This window comes from Halyomorpha halys, unplaced genomic scaffold, assembly GCF_000696795.3.
Source record: "Halyomorpha halys isolate HHAL.00 unplaced genomic scaffold, Hhal_1.1 Scaffold710.1, whole genome shotgun sequence".
Lineage (NCBI taxonomy): Eukaryota > Metazoa > Arthropoda > Insecta > Hemiptera > Pentatomidae > Halyomorpha > Halyomorpha halys.
The window spans coordinates 136280-155876 of NW_027104776.1; the positions used below are offsets into that span (position 1 = coordinate 136280).

Genomic DNA, 19597 nt, shown 5'->3' on the forward strand with positions numbered 1-19597 from the left:
GTAAAATTACACTCATTATCATGGCTAAAACGATTACATGAGTATGGGATCATAAACTACCATGACAATAGTAAAATGAACTTTAGAAAATAAATTAATGTTGAATTACTGTCCAAATATGAATTTTAATATCACATTCCAAAATAAGAACGATAATTGATTATAATATTTTTTTTTTAAAAATGAACAATAAGACTTTAAATCTAAAATTTACTCATGTTAGTTTTTGTGATGTCTCGTTTATAACGTAAGGGGTGGTATAACAACATTTCAGTATCCGGAAATCGTGATTTTCTTGGTTTATCTGACGGAAATAGAATTCTGAAATTAACCCTGATTATTCTCTTTATATTATTCATGCACCGCAGAGACTAGCTGAGTTCACAACTAGTAGTTCACAACGCTCCCGGTTTCTGGGCTGATAATTCACTTCCTTTAAATAATTTTGTATTACAAGGAAGAAACGAAATACGCCCCGACAGTTTTTGAGGAATACGACTAGATGCGGAAAAAGGTATATAGGATTGGTAGCATGGAATGTAAGAAGCGCTTAAGTGGGAAGGAACTGAACCTCTCAGGAAAGAAGAAGGCTGGTGTTGGACAAAGAGGTTCTTTAAAGAGGAACCTCACACAGCTATACGATAACAAGGATTACAGATTTTGATATTATTCATGGAATACAGCTAATACACATTCATTCTAGCCGGATAGTTATGGCTTTGTAGATTCAAAACCCTCTGTCATCTCGATTTTTATAAAAAATGTATACAGCTGGTCAACCCTATTATATATAATATAATATTACATTAATATCTTTCTCAATTATAGCATCTAAAAAAAAAATGTGTATTCCATTTAATTGGTTAATTTTTTTATTTTAAGAAGTTTTTGTTATATTCGCTTTTCCATTCATAGCAAAGAGGCCAACGATTCTGTCAAGAATCCAAAGGAGTGCCTGTACAAATTTAGATAATATTTTTTTTAATTTTTCACAAATATATTCTTTCCAAGTTTAGTATTCAGAAAGTATTAAAATTTTAAATTTAAATAATTTTTTTTTGTTTTATAGTTTTTGAACTCTTGGCCTGTATAACGTCAATGAAGTTATTTTTTTCGTTTTTTTTTTTTGTTTCAAAGAAATTAAAACTTTGTAAAGGTAACCTATTTGAATTTGGATTGCTTGCTATAATTATCCATTAATCTATCGTAACATTATGCGACCGTAGATTGGTATATGATATAAAATTTTATAAAATGGAGAACCTACAGTCTCTAAGACATGCTATATACAACTACTATCTACAGATTACTGTATACAACCTCTCTCCCATAGTTTTCTTTGACTACTTTGTTCAGCAGTTAATCAAGAATAATAACTTCTCTGATATTAATTTTTTGTATACCAAAATGATCAAGGTGGGGGGAAGAAGAACTAAGAGAGAGGGCTCTTGGATTACCAGGAATCGGTCATAAGACTTATGACAGCTCTCTGTATTGTATATTGGGCGTGTGACAATAGTTTTATTAATGGGCTATCAAAAAAAAATTCAAAAGTTCAAATAATTAAAAACTCGTTATCATTTAATTTTTCCAGCTATCTCTTGTACTTTTCTCTTCTCTATTTCGGTGTAGTGTTAGGATACAATTTTGAATCTTAGCTCACTACAAAGAAGATGAAATGTATACATATACACTATACATTTCCCTCACTTGCAGTTTGAAGCCAGGAGTTTTAGTTTTCGAGATATTTTAATCTAAATGCAAAACTTATCGAGCGTTTTCCCCCACCACTCCTGTTTCCCTCGCGTCATGAAATCAATTTATTATCGTATAATTTTTGTTTTTCTTGAGTTGTTGAACAGTAATAAAGAAGTCATACTTCAAAAGAGAAAGGGTATTGTCCGAAAATAGGTTAGGAATGAAAGAGGGTATATGTCCGTAACAAAAGACAACTTATACCGTCAAAACTACAATATTAATGCCAAGTGTTATGTGTGAAAAAAATATTTAAACTAATTATTTATAAATCTATATTAACAAAGGCATTTTTAAAACTTGTGATAACTCTAGATATTGTACAAATCCGTTGGTAAAATATTATCTTCCCAATTTCGAAAATCTGGTCGCTATGTCCTATTTCCCTGATTTTTAATATATCCATAATTAAACTTCTGTGGGCTATTAATTTACATAATAAGTAATAAAATTAGTGAAACGGAAGGAATATAATATGTAAGTTCTAGATGAGACCCGTTAGACTGCTCTAGTTAGGACTGCCCTGGTACTATCAAGTACAGCCAACAGCAGGGAACAATCGATGTTCGGCCTAGTTCTCTCTCATTTCCTAGTCGCTCTCAGACACAATATCTTTATTTCTTCTTCAAGCCATTTATTCTTATTTTAAATACGTGGATGCATCCCAATTTTATTTAATACTTAGACCGGGCAATGCTTAGGAATTATTATTAGAGGATCTTCATAGGTATAATGAACAGAATTGATTGTTATAATTTATTGTATTTATTTAAAATTAAATATACTTTATTATTATTATTTAGTAACAAAAATTATACCAAGTAAGGAACGAAAATGAAACTTGTCTGATGGTCAGACCGACTAGTTATCTCAATGTGTGGTAAAATGCTAACTTAGCTGTATCATTGTTAATACTGGGCTGATTTAGGTATTTTTTTCGTATACTTTAAGGCAATTAGATTATCTATGATATTGTAATGTTTAGAACTAAAGTATTGGCGAAAGAAAAATGTTATAAAAGAGAAGAAGGAATAAGATCTGACACGCTTGGACTGACTGCAAAATACTGGTTTTATTGTGTTACAGCACATCTACTCAGTCAGCTGACATCAAAGTAACAGATTGTAACTTAGACTACATGAAATATGATTTTTGAATAACAACCCTCACTGTGTTTCAATATTACTACTATATTGAAACCATTCAGACCGACTGACCAATGAAAGTGTAATATAATATTTTTCAGGAGTGAAACAAAGTTGATATTAATTTTTAGCACCTCAAGAAACCCTTAAATACGAATTTTTGAAAAAAAAAAAAATTGGGAAATAAATTTTTTTAGCCAAAAATTTCGGCCTCTTTGATTTTTTGTTTGAAAAATAGAAATAAATTCAACACGACTAACCAATCTACACCAAACTTGGCTTTTTAGGGCTGTATAAATTGCACCAAAGAGATTAAATAAATTAGAACCAGAGATATAAAATAAAATAATTGAATTTTTTTTTCTCTATTTGAAATCCATATTTCGCCCTTATAAGGGTATTGGATAAAATGTAGGGTAGTTATGAACAATTGACATCGGGAGAAAAAAAAATCTCCAAATAAATAAATGTTAAAAATTTCTAATTTTTAATTTATTCGAAAAATGGTATTTTAAAAAAAAAAATGTTTAATCTACTTTACCCCAAGCCACATTATGATTTTATATTGTTTTGTAAATATAATATCACTAAATAGGATCAGATATATTATTTTCTTATTCTTCGGAAAGTGACGGATAAATTGATATATAATAATTAACGCAACAAAATCACTTAATTTTGTTCATAAATATTTATCTACTTGAGTATTCGGGGATTTCATTATCTTTATACCTTTCCATGGCGAAAGGGAACATTTTGAAAAAAACTTTACGTAAATCGGTTAAGTAATTCAAAAGTTTATTGTGGACAAAGATTTGACCATCCCCTTTTATATGTATAGATTATATCCAGGTTATAGATTAGATATAGATTATATCCATTAAAACTTCAATAGATATCGTTTAGTAACAGCTTTACAAATGCCTCATTTTAATTATATAGCTTTATAAATAATAATAATGTGAACCGCTGATTAAGTGCTTAATAACCAGATCTTTCCCTTATCCAAATTAATCTATATATAGAGAATGGCTGTGCGCCTCTGAAGGGCTCTCGAATCCTCTGGGTCGATTCATGGATACAGTGACAGAATAAATAAGTATCTTCTACAGCTGAATTGGTACCCGAACCCTTGGAGTTAGTAGCACAGCGCCTTACAAACTGAGCTACTTCGCTCACTATAGATGTATAAATTTTTAAAAGTAGTTTTAAAAAGTACTTGACACTTGGTATTTATGACTATAGGGTGTCTTTGGTTTGGTAATATAAACTTTATATGTCTTACCAAGGAATATTATGTGTTTATTTCTCTTTTACAACCTCAGGTGGGAAATTGTCATTTCGACTGTCATAAAATAATCCTATATAGCTTTCACATAGAATATCAAATCAATATATTATTTTCAGATGTGGAGAAACCTTTGTCGGTTGCTTACCTTGGCCATTACTTTCAAATCTCCCTCCATCGACACCCCATTTTTAATCTGTTGAGGTGGGGTGGGTTATCTCTGGTTTGCATTTATAGGGTCTTAAGCGAGACCTACGCGGTAAATCAGTATGGCATTCAAAGAAGATTGACATTTTGAATGTACATGTAAGGTTAAGACTAATGAATTGGACTGACGAATTTCCAGAAATTTTGGAATCAGAGCTTCAACTCGGGAAGTAGAGAGGAGGCATGAAGATGAGGAGAGTGAATGAATGATGGTGTACTGGCATCGTCAATCTTGTTCTCAATCTTGAACAATTTTAAAGTTTTAATTTCGTCAGTTAATTTATTACCCTTAAATACCAAATACCATTTTTTAAAACTTTATTTCGATGAGTAGTACCAGTATTAATGCACACAGTATGTCCTAGTTTGCTTTTGTATTTTAATTATTAAGCAAAATAAGCAAAATTGATATTGAAAAAAAAAAACAGTAACATCAAAGTTAAAAACATTTTCTTCAACTGAACGACTAATCACAATTTCTCATTGAAAACTACTCCTCTTTCTTAACTTTAATTAAGCTAAAATAAACTTATTTTTAATTTTTTTTTTAATGGAAGTATATTCAACTCGAACTAATAAAATATTTTTTCTTTACAACCTTATCATTTTGACGCCCTCATATATTTGAAAATTAAAAAAACAAAATAATAATAATATATATACATATATAGTTTAAATATTTAAATAATAAAATAGTTACTTTCATGTTAAGTGTACGTAAGGCATAATGTTATTGCAAGATTCTCAAAGCCTCGGGTTTCTCGACTAAGGATAAGTAACTAACCTTTATGAAGACTCAAAAGCATAAGATCACATAAATGCAGACTAGAGTAGCACATCTCACTGCAAAAGTCTAAAAAACAATACAAACCAAATATAAATAGTAATTTCATTATTCGACAAGTCAACACACATAGATATATCATAATTGTTCTATATTCGTTGAAAATGTATTCGTGAATAAAATTTAAGTTTTCGGTTTCTACTAATATGGTATTTGTTAAACATTTTCAGGCAACAATACAAAACAAATAAAAATACTACTCGGTATTCGTTATTCATGAATACTTTCAGAATTCGTATTACCCGGTTATTAATGAGTTAAGAATACATCTAAGAAACTATTGGATATCGATACTTTAGTCAAAAACATATTGTCTATAATAGACATCACTATTGTATCGATACTCTTATCGATACAATAGTGATGTCAAAACACAGGATTTAATGTAACAGTTAACAACTCACTGCCGCTACACGTACTGTTAACAGTCATGCCAAATTTAGTAAAAAATTACTGCCACGATAGTAAATGTTATCATGACGGCAACTATCATAAACCGTACTCTATGATAGTGAAATCTACAGTTACTGCAATAGTTTCTATCTATCTCTGTGTTATAATCCTCATAAATAATCATCTATATTATCAAATAATCATTATTGAAGAATGGTAACATACTTGATAAATCAACTTTAAAACTAAATTTAATAATTTTGTATTTATCGAGTATCGATGCCGGTATCGGAAGATTGATACTTTCCATACGATACTCTCGGGATATCGATTCTTTTTATCAAAGACAATTGGGTATCGATACTTTAGTCTACTGTATCGAAAGGACAAATCGATACAATGGTGGTGTCACAACTTCCTTAAATACTTCCTGTATTCAAGAGTAACGAATACATCAATATACGTAGTAATTAACCATGAATTCTTTCAGTACTTGTATTTGTGGTGGTTGATTACAATTACGAATACTTTGTTACAATATCTAGGGGGTCTCAGAAACCTAATTTTATAGTACAAGTTTCCCGTCTGTGATTTCATCATTTAGAAGTTTGAATTATGTTTAGACATAATCATTATTACTCCGACGATACCAGGCCCTTATTACATTCTAAAGTAGATATTCACTGACTTTTAAGCTCTGGCCTTAATATTTATTTGATGTATTTCTTAATAACTTTATTAGTATGATATATTAATTAATCGTTATATATTTAATGAGGGTTCATAAAAAACAGGTACTTAGATCAGTATAATACGTAGACCCGTGGTATGGTAACTGTTAAATATATAATATGCTTTAGAATTTATGTAGATATGCATATTTTTATCCCTTGGCTTTATAAGGAAACAGCAGACAATTTTACAAGTAATAAATGGTATATTGGATCATTCTCATCAAACTTGTCACACCCTCCTTGCAATATAACATTTTGCAAAAAAAATAAAAAGTCATATGTCTTCATCAAAAAATTGTGTACATTTTTAAACATGTCTGCTTCTGAGATCAATATCATTTTTGCTAGTTTTAAAAGTTATTTTTACTGATGTATGTTAGGAAAAATCATAATTTCTTTGTTACTTATTGGTTAGGAAAAAACTACTTTTCGCCGTTGATCCTGATAATAGAAACTGTAAACTATACTTTTCAAGATGGTTTTTGATACTTTAAGTTTTTGACTTGTTTCAAGGTTATTTTTCATTAAGAATTTTACCTTGACATAGGGATTTTATACTTTCTAACTGCTCTAAATGTTCCAAATCTATATTTAACCCAATATTATCAAATGGAGTTATAAGTAGCTTAGAATTTCTTTCACAATAGGAAAATATTTTCATTGTCAGCTAATGGCAGACAATACAAAATAAATCGTATTAATCCACCTGTAGAAAGATATTCTATAATTAATTAAATATCCTTATTTTCTGCTAACTAATATATTATTTATTACTCATAAAATGTATATATCTTTATTATGAGTTATTTTAAAGTAAATGACTTCGAAATATTGAGGGAGAGACACTCAGGCTCTCTTCATTAAATATTGAAAGAGGGCAGAGTCCACTCCGGGCAATACGAAAGTTTTTTTTAAAAATAACTTTATTAATATGATTGTTTCTTTAATCAGACGAGCACTTTATTGTTTTTAAGTTAAAAAATGGTTGTTGTTTTAGTTTTATTTTTGGAGTGGAGAGAGACGGCACCCAATATTAGTTTAACTAATTTGAAGAATAAATCGTTAAATAACCTAAATATATATATTTTTTGAAATTTTGCTAAATAATTATTTCACGAAATCAAGTTTTTTCCTGAATGATGGAATAATTAGTTCAATATTTTATCAAATAATTTTTCACGAATTTATTGCTTCGGCTATAATTAGTTAATTTGAGCTCGCCTATGACAGTCAAGAGTAAATATTATCATGATGGCAATTGGCCTAAGCTGACGAAAGCTGCAGCTGTTGTAGTAAAGTGTTGCTGTATAAACACAGTTTTAGTAACGTAACATGTATTGTTAACTACATCAACGCCAGATTAATAACCACATTACTGCCTTAGTAAATACTTTCATGATGACAACTATTAGACAGTTTCCACCATTACCATGATTACAACAGTTGCTGTCGTGGCAGGAAACTTGCCAATGAACGCACGATTTAATGTAACAGTTGACAGTTCATTGCCGCTACATGCACTGTTAACAGACACGCCAAATTCAGTACGATAGTACCACCACCATAGTAAATGTTGTCATGACGCCAACTATCATAAAGTTTACTCTATGGCAGTGAAATCGACAGTTACTGCAATAGTTACTACTTATAACTATCTCAAATAATCATTATTTCGAAAATAATTATTATCTGAATTTTTTTATTTATGCAACTATTTTATAATAGTATAATTTAAAGTATTTATTGTAATAATTAATAATAAGTAAATTTAATTTATGGTAATAAGTTTATAAATATATTATTAAGGGATCTAAAAAAAAAATTATTTCCTGAAATAATCCTTGATTTTTTTAATTTAACCTGTATGTAAGTATGTAGGGACTGTGAACGAATAGTAACATACTTGAGAGATCAACTTTAAAAATAAATTTCATAATTTTGTATTAAAAAATAATCAAAATATTCCATTTTTGGAAAATATATTAGAATGTCTTTTAATCTTTGTCCTGAAAAAAAATCGAAATTTACATTATTAAAACCTATGCTAGCTAATAAATAAAATAAATACTCACCATAAGTTATATTGTAAATTTAGGCTGATGCATTCTCTTTGAATTAGAGAGTACAACTGCTATATTACCTGTCAGTTCACCTTCCAAGGTCAAAGTGTACCAGAGTTACCATCTTAAAAAAACAAAATTTCCCAATATAAAAGTCTTGATGTACAGGAGCTCCTTTTATACTACATCCTGGACATTAGTTCTTGATGAGCTCACCACCATTGGGAGATTATATTTACTGTTTTTTTTTTTAGAAACTCAAGACTGTTGTCATCTTCTTTTAAGTAAGGTGAACTTTGTTTGGACAGTTCATGAGTCAAAACCTAACCAATTTTTGTATTTAACCTAACATACTCTTCTTTGAGACAGAACTGTCCTCAATCCAATTTTGGTCATATGTTGAACACCTTATTTATGAAGATCCATAGCCTTATTTTAATTTATTATCCACCTTGACAAAGTTAAAATCAGTGCGTTAAGTGGTTCAAAGCTTTAGCTAATTCATCATCTTTGAGGAATATAAATAAAAAATTATACTAAATAATTTTTTCATAGTCAAAAAGGGGCTTTTAAAATTAATTTTTAATTTTTATAAAACTAACCATGACCAAAATATGTGGAAAACAATATACCATCAGTAAAAAGTAAAAAAATATTTCCTGCAAGAAAAAAATTCTTGAAAGTATGAATGTGTAATAAATAAAATGGTATAATACATAAAAAAATACTTGCTAAAAGTATTTGTTCTTTAATATTTGAGGGTCTTATATAGCTTGCAGCTATACCCTATAACATTATACATTGTTAATTTTATATTGGCGCGTGGGTACTAACTCTAAGGACCCGAGTTCAAATCCGGTCGGGCAGAAAATTGTTTTCTGTTACACTGTAGCTGTGAGTCAACTCCTGTGGGTTCTTGGAGCCCTTCTGGGGTTCACCCAGTCTCTTAAATTGGTACCCTTAATTGGGTAAAAATCTGGCTGTCGAGCATGATTCTCACCTCCTTGCACAACAGTTGGTCTAGTAACAGTACTTCTTTACAAAGTACTGAACCCCTGACCCTTCATGAGTTGTAGTGGTACAAATTTAAATGTATTCATTTTATATTGAGCCATGTACCCCCCTTATGTATTAGGTATTATCTAATCTTTATTTGTATATCTGTTTATTTTCTTCTTAATATTATTGATTGAATTTTAAAAATCTATTTTACTAAATATATCTGTATAATGTGCACTCACCCTTCTCAAGTCTGATTTATAGTTTACTACTGATTTAATGTTTTTGAGTATTTTAAGTAGTAAACCACAAAATGCAGTTATAATTAGTAAAATAGATTTCTAAAAAATGAATCAATATTATAAAGAAAAAAGAAATAGCAAACAAGTTCCTGCAGATATATATAAATAGAAAAAATGCTTGAAAGCACACATGTATAATAAATAAAATTATGCAAATTGTATAATACATAATAAATACTTAATAAAAGTATTTGTTCTTTAATATTTGATGATCTTATATACATTGCAGCTATACTATTTAATTTTTTTTCTATGATCTAATTTATTAATTATTACTGTTTTTTTTTTACAGATAGTTCGCAAATAGATCAAAGCGTAGAGCCAGTGCCAATATCATGTTATGCGTGCAATTCAGAATATGATCCAAGGTGTGGAGATCCTTTCGATCCATTCTCAATCGGAATCATCAATTGTAGCCTTAGGGAACCACTTGAACACCTGCCTAATGAAAAGCCTAGGATCTGTCGAAAAAATGTACAAAAAGGTAATTAATAACATATTTAGTAGCCTCTTATTTTAAGGCAATTTATGGAATTTTCTACTTTTTTTTTTCTGGCCGATTAAATAGCCCTCCTACTTCAATTCTTTATTTATATCAATGCTACATCAATATAAATACTTCTTTTAACATTTCGAACAGTCCTTCCATCTTCAAAGTTTCATTATTATTTAAATGTAACAAAGTTTTATTAGATTTAAATAGTTATATCTAAAGTCTTGGAAAATGGCTAGATTTTATCTTCTATACTCTTAACTTTTTCATTATGACTACTTTTTCTTATCTTTTTACATTGTTACGTTATTTTGCATTTCTCTTTTCTTAAATTTTTTTTCTTTAATATCCTTTAATGGTCACTTTGTGTGTAGTATCTAACTGAAATTCTGTCATTTTTAAAAACTAAAACTAAACACATTTATTATTAATAACTCCCTCTACTTTGTTTTATATATTTTATTACATTTCATAGTTAATTACCCTATAACATTACACATTATTCATTTTATACTGAGCCATGTACCCCACTTGCATATTAGGTATTAGCTAATCTTTATTTAGGTTCTAAATACATCATTGCCACAAATAACATTCATTAAGGAAACAAAATTTAAAATAAAGAGATTTAGAAGTCAGGAAATGTTTCTGAACAATGTTATGATTTAGGATAAATTCTTGTAGGATACAAATTTTAAAAATTATACCTGCAGTAAAGGTTAGGTCAAATATTTTTTAAAAAGGATATTAAAGATTGTGAACGTTTTAGGTTATTGGTTTCCAAACAGTGGTCCAGTGACCATACATGGGCCAGGAGTGACCTGGGATGGGTCATGAGAGTGTCCAGTAACACATATTTTTGTGACCATTTATTGTTACAACTATTTTATTGTTTACCTTGTCTGATGCTTGAGTGTTAGCTGGAAGATTTTAACTGATAAATGTTCAATAAAAGTAAAAAACCTGTGGGGGGGATGGACCCCCTTTGCCCCAGTGGAGGTGGGGGGCCATATAAGGTTCAATTATGGACTTTATTGTTCCTGGAGACTTCTGAGAGTTGTGGACTGTTTTATGTATTTCATTTAATCTGAACTAAAATAAAAGAAACAATGGAAATGTTTGCTTTTTACATAAATGTTGACTAAAATAAAAAAGATGAATTAATCTAAAATGTATGTTTGTTTATTAATGAATATCAGTATACATATTTATTTTAAGGAAAACATTTAAACACTATTTAATTAAGGAAAACATAAAAATAATAATTTCCATTAATTCCATAATTGAGATTTTATTATTTTTCAGTATATGGAAAAATAAGGATTGTTCGAGGCTGTGGATACATTGAAGATCAATATAAGGATGCAACAAAGTGCTTGACAAGATCAGGCACTTTTAACGTTCATGCTACCTATTGCTCATGCTCCGGAAATTTATGCAACGCAGCAGAACACCTGACATCTGCATTGCTACTGATAGCTTTTACTACAATAGCTGCCTTGTTATAACAGACCTGTGTCTAACAATAGTGTACGATAGACCAGCTTTACACTAGAGATCAATTTAAAAGCATTTCAAATTAATTTCTTTAATTTCGAAACCAGTTCCTACCATGGAATATGACAGATTATTAATATGTGCCACTTTATTTTTGGTTTAATAGGAACTAGGAAGAACATTAGATTCGGTTGTTGGTAGTAACACAGCTTTTTTACTTCTATTTTTTTTTTTTTATTTTATAATTATTTATTTTGTTATAACTAAGGCAGTGCCCTTAGGGTTGAGTAATAATGCAATAATTATCTTAATGTTATATTGTTATAAACATATCTATAAGTTCTTAAATGTGTTCAGTTCATTTGATAAAATAATTTAAACATTTCATATTCATACAGTATGCCTTCTATTTTAAAAGACATAGTTTAGATACTTGTCTTTGAATTAAGAAGAAATAAAAACACTGCCATGTTTGGCACTCTTCCTTGATCAGGGTTGCCAGATAATGCTTTGTCTTAGTGTAAACATATGCAAATAAAACAAAAAATAACTATAATGAAAATTAATTTTTCATTTCAATACATATTATTAACCCATGCATTTGACCTGAATATAGAAGTTTCTCAGAAAACAACATGAACTCTTAAAAAAATTTGTATTAATGAATGGTTGTTTTTTTCCATCTGGCAACACTGCCTGTAGTTCTCACTTGCTCACTCTTCTTCCTGCCACCCATCTCTTTTATGAAAAAAACAATCAAAAATTGCTTTATTCAGGTATAATCACAATGTCTGGATGAATCAATATTTTAATAAAACATTCTGGATAAGTACTTTTATTGTATATAATATATCTTCATATCTTCTATAACACAGTTATAGTTTTATCAACTGTGTTTTCTAATTCTGAAACTACTTATTTTTGTACATATTTGTGAAATAAATTATCAATTGGCTACCATACCTTGTTGGAACTTCAAATTCTAATTACTTTAAAAAAGAAAACTTAATTGGATTTTTCAAGTATTATTGAAAAGCATGTTTTCATTGAGCTACACCCCCAAAATGAGAAACATATTTTTCAATGTCTTTAATCAACTCATGCTATTCAGCTGACTTGATTGTGTCTATGCTTATATTCTCAAAATATTTGTAAAAATACAAAATAACAGAAATTGTTTCTTTTGATTACCTAATTTTTCTCCAGACCTTAATATGTCTCTTTTATACACTATTGAAATTGCTATTAATTGTTAAAACACTATCTTTGATCCTTTGTTTACGTCTCAATAAAGTCTACATTTTTCTTAATCATCAGTTCAATCGTTTTCTGTAGCTAAAACATTAAACCTTAAAATTATTTTATTTCATCCTAATATAATCCTTTGGTAAATAACTGACACGTAAAAACAATCAATTTTGACTATGTAAAACATTATTTTCATTGTCATGTGTGGATTCATATATAAAATAGATTTAAGAAAAAGAGAAAAAAAAATATATTTGTTTAAATGTTTTTCCCTAAAACTGAGCCTATTGTAATCACCAAGCTAAATGAGATACGTTAAACGTTCCTGTAAATATTAGCTCTCTTTCCACAGGCCATCCATCTTTGACCTTAAACTAACTTACATTGTGTACTGTTTCTAATTGAGTAAACATCTGCGAGTAATATTCAGGCCTATTATAGTTTTGTAACTAAAGAGAAAGATGATTCTTCATACATCGATAATAATTTAATTTAAAAATTAGTAATAAATACAATTGAAAAAACCTTTAACTCATATCTTTTTCTCAATCTCCTCTAAAAAACAATTGATAAGAAAACTGTAATTTATTTAACCTTTCGAGTTGTTTGTGTTTATTTTTCAGAACAGAACATTTTGTTAACTTTTTAAGTTAATTAAATTAAGTTAATGAAATTAAACTTGAATTTATAAGAAATTGCAAATTTCATCTTTCAAAGTTACCAAAATATCATGATTTTATCTTTAATATATGATTGTTCATGCTACAATTCTTTTCTTATAACTGAAATAATTAGCTGTGTTCATTGTAATTAAAATGATTCCTTGATATTGCTGAAGATTTGTTAAGATAAAACAAAATGTTAAACAAAATTTCGATCCAATTTATGAATTATAGTATATCTTCCATCCATATTTTTTGATGTAATTGTATGTAAAGTATGAACTACTAAAAAACTTCTTCAAATATTGTTATTCTATGAGTAAATATTAATGTAAAAAATTATTTAGAATTGATTTTAGTGACTTAAAGCTGTTTATAAATCCATGTAATTTTTTTTTTTAAATCGATATACTCTGTTACTTCTTATTATTAGTTAGATTATTATTGAACATTGTATATAGGTTTAATGTATGTTTGCCATTTGATTAAGAAAAGAGTATATTGGGTTTCTAATATACACACTTTTATTACTATTATTTATTTTGTAATAATGATCTCAAATATTAATATAATTCAAATTAAAATACTAAATGGTATTTTTTTTCTGTATAAAACTGGCTGCATACAGAGTTTAACTGCTATCATATAATTTGACAATATCCACGTTTATATTTTTAGTCCTTACATTCATAACATAATTTTCTTATTTGTTCTATTCAATTCACTTTAATATTCATTAATTAGAGTTAAATTTAAGAATTATTTACAGGAAACTACTACCCTCTAATTAAGTTTAACTTGATAGGTTGAACTCTGGTTGTGAGCGCCTTGGTGGTCTCTCTCATATTTTATACTAGAGTTAATCTAATAAGCACTTAACTACGTAAATGATTTAATATACTATGATTTACACTACAATTTTGATACACTTAACACTTAGGTATGATACTCATTCAACACCTAAAAATTAAATTAATTTTGTCTTTCTTATTTATTTTTTATTTAAAAGGTATTTTTTACCTACACGTTTAGTTTTTCTTTATTTAAGACCAAAACTAACCAAAATAAGAAAACTTTATCTTGCTTGTTCAAATATACTTGAGCTATTTGCTAGCAAAGAAAAATTCTTTATAATTGTACCAAAAACATTGTTATTTAAGGCTTCCAGTTGTGTATGCAGCCACCTTAACTGAAGGATATCAAAATGTAATTAATTCTATTTGTTTAATTTCTCACATTATATGCTTATTATGTAATAATAATATTGCAGTTTTTATATTACTGAAGATCGGTGTAACCGCAAATAAATTTGAATTATTGAGAACAATCAATGATTATTTTCTAGAGATGTAAATTGTTGCACATAAAAATAGGGTATATTTAAAAAATAAAATGTTTAAAGATTTATGTACATCACTTAAATAAATCATAATAATGTAAAACGTTGTAAAAAAAAATATTAACAAATTCCTTTTGTTTCTTTTGGTTGATTTAATTCCCATAATTATTCAAATAATTTTATAATACATTTTAATATTTGAAATAGAAACAACTTAACTAGTGAGCTTTTATTTAGAAAGTTTTTACACTAGCGGCCAATGCATTAAGAATTTTTTGATGGAAATTAGATCTAATAAAATTAGTTGATTGATAGCTAAACCGATCAATAATTCATGTAATGTACACAAAGCAATAGTAGAATACCTACATTTATAATTGAAAAATGTGATATCTTGTTTTGCTCTGTGCTAATTTAAAAAATATATATAATTATTGCTGCCTTCACTACAGATTGTCGAAACTCACATGTAAAAATATGTATTATATATTTGATTGAACATGTTTCTCAATAAATAATTATAGTTATTAGTTATTTTATTGTAAATTCATTTTTATTCAAATACATTATTGTGATAATAATTTATTTAAAGTGAGCTGTAGAATATAAGTTCATATAAATATCCTTTACATATTTAATTGAATAGCTTATTTTAGAAAGGGTATAAGTGGCAAAAATAGTTTTAAATTACTCAGAAAAATTTGAAAATTTTAATGTATTCTTTGATAAAATTCTAATACATAATCATTCTACCAATAAAGGATTTTTTTTGTGAAGCAAGTATCTATATCAGTAATTTTGGACATGTATTATCTTTCTAAAATAAACAATTCAATTATTCATTAATTTTAATATTTATGGGTTATTTGATCATTGGTTTAAAATATATGTATATATTTATATATATTAAAACTCATCTAAGTAATCCATTTAAAAAAACCAAGAATTCCATGTTTGTCCAAATGGCTGCAGAAACCATGCTCTGGATCAGTAATTTCCAAATTAGAAGCCACTGCCCCCTAGTGGGCGCTGTAGCAATTCAGGGGGGCGATGACGGCCACTGGTGCATTTGGGGGCGATGAATAACTACAAGTTGTCATGGCCAAGAATATTACTGCTGAAAAAAAATAGAGCCTAGGATTACTAAATTGGTAGCAGCACACCAGGTTCATCCTTCTCATTAAGATGATTTCGAATGTTTCTCAACTTTTTTTGTATTACATTCTATTCTGAGTTCAATAAATAGTTTCATACTTTCCAAGTTCAATGTTTCTAATTTACACCTTTCTTTGCTATATGTTACAAGAAAGGTAGAAACATTAATACATATATATTTCCTATCAATTGCTATTAAAATTTTTAAAAAAAATTAAGTTCAAGGGGGTGCTAAGTCATATTTTTCCTAGAAAGGGGGCGGTAAGACAAAAAAGTTTGGGAACCACTGCTCTAGACATTCAGTAAGTATACAAATATATAGTGTTATTTAAAGAATTCAATTTCCTTTCAAATGGCCACTTTAAAATTTTCCATACACTATATAGTTTTTGAGTAATGAACAAATAAAGTCTTCTTTTCTTCTTACTGAGGATTCATTCTATGTATAAAAAGTGAAGCTGTTTCATCAAGATAGTTCAAGCCATTTTGAAACTTTTGACCATTGAAAAATAGGTTTTTCAGCTATTTCTCAGCAGCTATTGGTCACATGGTTTCTGATTTGGTACGTTGGAGGCTAAAACCCAGCACAGCAAAAAGATATTCCTCAAAATCCTCCACCTATCATTAGATATTTTAAACAAATTCTTTTTGATATTTCATTTTTTATTATATAAATTTGTTTAAGCCCTAGGGAAAGTGATTCTAAAATACTTTCTAGTTTTCCTCTATTGTCACAAATGTGCAGATTATGGATATAAGTAACCTGAAATTGGCCACCATTTCCAAACAAAGTGGTGGATGGTAATACCAATTTGTGAGGATCATTCTGGGGTGACCTATAAATGATCACCAGATCTTAAAAAAATAAGGAAGTAGTCTCAGAGAAAAGCCGCATATGGTGGCCTTTTCTTATATGAAGTGTAGGAGGGAGAGAGTTTTTATTTAATTAGGTTTTTTGTCTAGGTGAGTGATAAGATTTTAGAAAGCAGACAGAGTAATGGTATTAAATCTCCTATTCAGGCCAAAAATGATTAGAGTAATTAATTATGCAATTTCCTTAGTTAATAAGGTGTGAGTGATTAAATTGACGAAGAATGCTTCATGCCCTAAGTGTATGAAGAGGGAAGATTCTCATCCACTCAAATATACTTTGATAACTTTTAAAAAGTACTAATAGTTACCAAACATTCAACAGTCAATAATCTATTTAAAATAATAGCTTCCATAAAATTAACTAAAATGAGTAACATATAACTTGTGATAGGTTCCTGTTGAGGCAAATAGGGTAATTAAATTATCATAATTATATTAACTAATCATAACTAATTATTACATGGACCTCAAATTGATAGGTCATGTAGAAGATGCATTGATTAAACAAACTTGAGAAAAGAGGAACAGTCTACAATCAAGGATCATCTATCAAAAGCTCTCAAACATAAAATAACCCATAATTTTGAATGAATAATACTAATTCCAATTTTTAGGATAATGGATGTAATTATTGTATCATCCAGTTCGCAGAAGGGGAATGTTTCCTGCCTATAGTATGAGCTTCCTCTAAGATTACTAACTTGAACATATATTTTCTGTAATAAAAGGGAATACCCTGATTGTTTCTTAGGTGCAGGTGGGAGAAGAAAAACACATATAGTTAGTGATCTTTTAATTAATTTTGTAAAATTAAAAACTCAATTGCAAAGCAATATGTGTTTTCTTATTTAAAATTTATCATTTGTGCTAATTAATCTCACCAAGTTTGGTGAGAATCATAACATTGACAATATTTTAAAATGCTCTTGATTTGTGTTAATAAGACATTATTTTCTAAAAACTATTCTCGTAAATTAATAATGCTAACAGATCCCAAAAATACAAATTTTCACATTCATTTTTATACTTGATGGAGATAGTATGGTCTTTCAATAGGGATGGGGGATGTGAAACAAAACCTATTAATTTGAAAATTTATTTATAGTGAATAATTAATATAACATTTATTATATGCCCTTGTGAAAAAATTGGCATAAATAATGCTACATAGGAATTATGCCAGATTATAACTGACTGAAAAAAAATGTGAATCATATCTAAAAACATTTCCATAATTTGCAAACCATTTCAATAAGAGATTTCCAACCTCTAGAAATATTATTAGAACCTGGGATATGGTGGCTCCCTCATCACTAATTAAATACCTATTAGTGTTACTAAATACACAAGTTTGGTAAGAGCCATAGAGCAAAGATATGGATTCATTAGCTTCCAGATAGATGAATTAAATACAGCAGGAAGGATGACTGCTGAAAATAGAGCTAGGGCACATCAAAATGTGGCTAAAACCTGTAAGTAGCTGCTCACCAAGAGGTGTAGTGCATCCTCTCCTGTAATTTTTTTTTTTTGACAATTAGTTAATAAAATCAAATGCCACGGAATTTTATACAAAGGGGTGCTGATTAAGAAGAAACAAAATCCAGAAGCCATCACAGGATCACTTCAAGTATTAATATAGCCTCGGTATTAACCCTCAGGTCTACCTCTGAGTCTACATTAATAAAAGAAATATTGTAATCAAGACACCATGTCTGAATAGTGATTGATACTAGTAGTGAAGTTAGCATCCAAGGTTTATCCTTGAAGGCAATGTCATATTGAAAGGACTAGTTTGAAGGTATTACCATGTCTCTGGGATTGTAAGAGAGCTGCAGGTAAATCCTGGGGCTTAAAATCTAAAATGGTTAATTGGTTATGTACAGCAACAATAAGACTTATTTGCTATATTAACCATCTAGTAAATATATCCTGATTCCAAGATCTGGGTATTGTTTGGAAGATTGAATAGGCTAGCTTGGGTCACAGTGCCTGTACCATACAAACAGTTCCTACTATAGTGATGGACTAGAGACAATGTTCCACTCTCGGTTTTCTTTTCAATCCATTTCTGTAATTTATTAATTTTTAAGAATTTGGTTGCTAAGAATGGATTTCAAACATATTTTATACATACTATACTAATATATATTTTTGATTACTATCCATTAAACAATTAGTAATTAATTTAATATGATTTATTATTCATTTACGTTTTAAGTAAAAATATGTTGTGATATAAAATAAAATTCAATTTTCACTTAGAAGATTATGGTCAGAATGATTAAACAAAAAATTGTTGAAAATATATTTAAAAAATTTATGATTAAAAAATGTATGGCCATAACTAACTCAAGATTATTTTTACAACTGAAAATACCATACCAAATCAACTCTTATGCTAACAACTGACAAACACAATGACTCTTTGCATAAAGAAAAACCACTGACAAGCTTGAAGCACAATGTGTCATTCCATAATTATAATCCCTCAAGGCACAACTTAGTACAAGAAGATAGAAAAAGGTAAGCTTGAGCGGATTTTAAAAATAGTACCATTTAAAATGGATATTTCATAAGTAACAAATAAACATTACAGGTAACCT

At 28.7% G+C, this 19597-nt stretch overlaps 1 protein-coding gene across 1 annotated transcript in view; it reads left to right on the plus strand.

Annotated features, from left to right (window-relative positions):
- LOC106685553 (UPAR/Ly6 domain-containing protein crok) overlaps positions 1–15490 on the plus strand; it is a 60242-nt gene extending 44752 nt beyond the window's left edge. The window contains exons 2-3 of the mRNA XM_014428305.2: positions 10020–10211; positions 11526–15490. Of these exons, the coding sequence (XP_014283791.1) occupies positions 10020–10211; positions 11526–11728 (395 nt within the window). The 3' untranslated portion in view covers positions 11729–15490. The remainder of the gene's footprint in view (positions 1–10019; positions 10212–11525) is intronic.
- Positions 15491–19597: the final 4107 nt, after the last annotated feature.